General features: G+C 30.2%; 1 protein-coding gene across 1 annotated transcript in view; it reads right to left on the reverse strand.

Annotated features, from left to right (window-relative positions):
- Positions 1-616: 616 nt before the first annotated feature.
- LOC124420215 (piggyBac transposable element-derived protein 2-like) overlaps positions 617-2,354 on the reverse strand; it is a 5,160-nt gene continuing 3,422 nt past the window's right edge. The window contains exon 2 of the mRNA XM_046952428.1: positions 617-649. Coding sequence (XP_046808384.1) covers positions 617-649 — 33 coding nt within the window. The remainder of the gene's footprint in view (positions 650-2,354) is intronic.

Below are 2,354 nucleotides of genomic sequence, written 5' to 3' on the forward strand. Positions count from 1 at the left end.
ATTTTCGACTTTTTCAAACTTTTCGACTTTCCGACCTTCCGACTTTTCGACTTTTATTTCAAAGTCGACTTTTTTCATAGACGATAGTCGAGCTATCGACTTTTTTGGAACAAAATAGTCGTCTTCGACTTTTTTCGACAAAAAGTCGATTGTTCGATTATTTGAAAGTCGATTTATAGAACCCTAATATTATTGTGTTGGCCTGCAATCAAAATAAATTTATAAAGTAAACTCATTTGAACAGCTGACTATTTTTTTTAAACTTGCTATTTGTGTACTTACTTGTCAAAAATGTTTATGTTGCCATATTTGTTTTCATTTTAACGCTTGCTTTTGTACAAATTTCTAAGTAATTTGTTGTATTTAATGTGAAAAAGTGTATTTTAAGTGTATAATATTTTTAAAAATGTTTTAATTTTTAAAAAAATAAAGAAAACTCTGTGACTTTTAATATAAATAACAACATATTTTTGGAAAGTACAACAATAATGCCATATTTTCCATTAATTATTGGTTCATTTTTGTAAACAAATTTTGACAAGTTAGTATTTCGAACAAAAACAAATTGCCTGTAGTTTTTGTAGACGTTTGTTGTACAACAACTCGTGTCGCTACTTTATAAATTTACTTTGCCTGCAATTATGTCTGCCTGTAAACAAGAGTTGTAATTATTATATTAATACCAATTTATATGACTTTAATTTTTAGTAGCAAAGTTATACAAAAAATATAAAGTTTCATATTTATTTTATAGTCATATACAAGAGAGGTGGTGCTAGTGCTGCATATTTAAACGCTGCTTTTAAGTTCATAATTATGCTTAATATACTCGTATCTTGACAAAAAGCTGCAAATCCAAGTTCTATACTAGTCTTGTGACCCTGATGAACTTTATAATGATATGGCTTCATTTGACCCTAGCCCCTCTAAAAAGCCCCCATCAAAAGCATTAGGGAGCGTGCCACCGGTTTTGCTGATTTTAAATAGCGATCTTCTCGAAAGCATGGCTAACAGAATTATTGAAGATTCGGACCGATATCTAGGGTCCTCTAAAAACTGATTTCAACAGACAGACGGACATGGCTTAATCGACTCCGCTATCTATAAGTATTCAGAATATATATACTTTATAGGGTCGGAAAATTATATTATAGAAATTACAAACGGAATGACAAACTTATATATACCCTTCTCACGAAAGTGAAGGGTATAAAAATGTTTTAAACTTAACCAAAAAGCGCAGGTATATATGTAAGTGAATTATTTATTCATTTCTAAATAATAATTGTAAAAAACACCAAGATATGTATAAATCAGCAAATTATAACAGTTATGATGTATTTTAAAATAATAGAAATACTGAAAAATTAATAAGATAAAAATTAGTGTAAAATATATTCTGAATATTTTATCAATTTTCAACGAAAGAAAAATGTAAGTATTGTAAATAAATTATTTACAAATAGAATGGAAAATACCGAGCGAGTTCTAAAGAAAAAATGAAGGCGTATTAAAACTATATCAAAAAAAGAGAAGAAGCCTCATATGGACTTGCTTTGTAGAAATTCAGAAGGACGAGGATCTATATGGTATACTGTCGAGAGTGTTACAGTATATTAAAATGTTTAAGACGACAAACATCAAAAATGCCCCCAAAAAGTCAGTTCAGAAGACAAAAGCGCGTGCTTTGAAGCATTTTTGGACTTTATAATTGAATACTGCCGCCCATTTAATGTAGTGGAAGGATCGGGATTAAGGAAGATGATGATTAGATATTGACTTATTCCCAGTACCAGAACGTTATCACGAAAGACAGTACAAATGTCTGAAAAGAAGAAGAAAGAAATTACACCCTACATTCAAAAACTTTTGACTTTTTCAAAAGGAATTTTTTGTGCGCCTCAATTTCAGAATTGTTAATCTAACACTTGGAATAAAATCGATGGGCTTTAAGTCAAGTACTGCAGTTAATATTAAAAAAATCTATGCACGCTGTTTGAAGAATTTGAAGTATCATACCTGGCAAATGCAGTATTCCTTACGGATCGTGCAAGCAATATTATTTGAATTAAAAAAAAATTTCTTAAATTTTATTTTGACACATTCTTGGATTATTCCAAAAACAAAATACATGTGTTTGTTGTAGATGTTGTTGTACAACAAGAGATGTCGCTACTTTATTAATTTACTTTGTGTTGTATTTGAAAGAAAATGTATGAATATACAACACAAACCAATGCTGACTATCAGTGTTGCCAACTTAGTGCTTTTAGCACTATTTGCGGTGCTATTTGGTGTGCCAAACGCGGAAAATTTTGCTCATGGTGCCTTTCTTCAAAAAGGCACTAAAGTGG

The sequence above is a fragment of the Lucilia cuprina genome, chromosome 5 (genome assembly GCF_022045245.1).
Source record: "Lucilia cuprina isolate Lc7/37 chromosome 5, ASM2204524v1, whole genome shotgun sequence".
NCBI classification, from domain to species: Eukaryota; Metazoa; Arthropoda; class Insecta; order Diptera; family Calliphoridae; genus Lucilia; species Lucilia cuprina.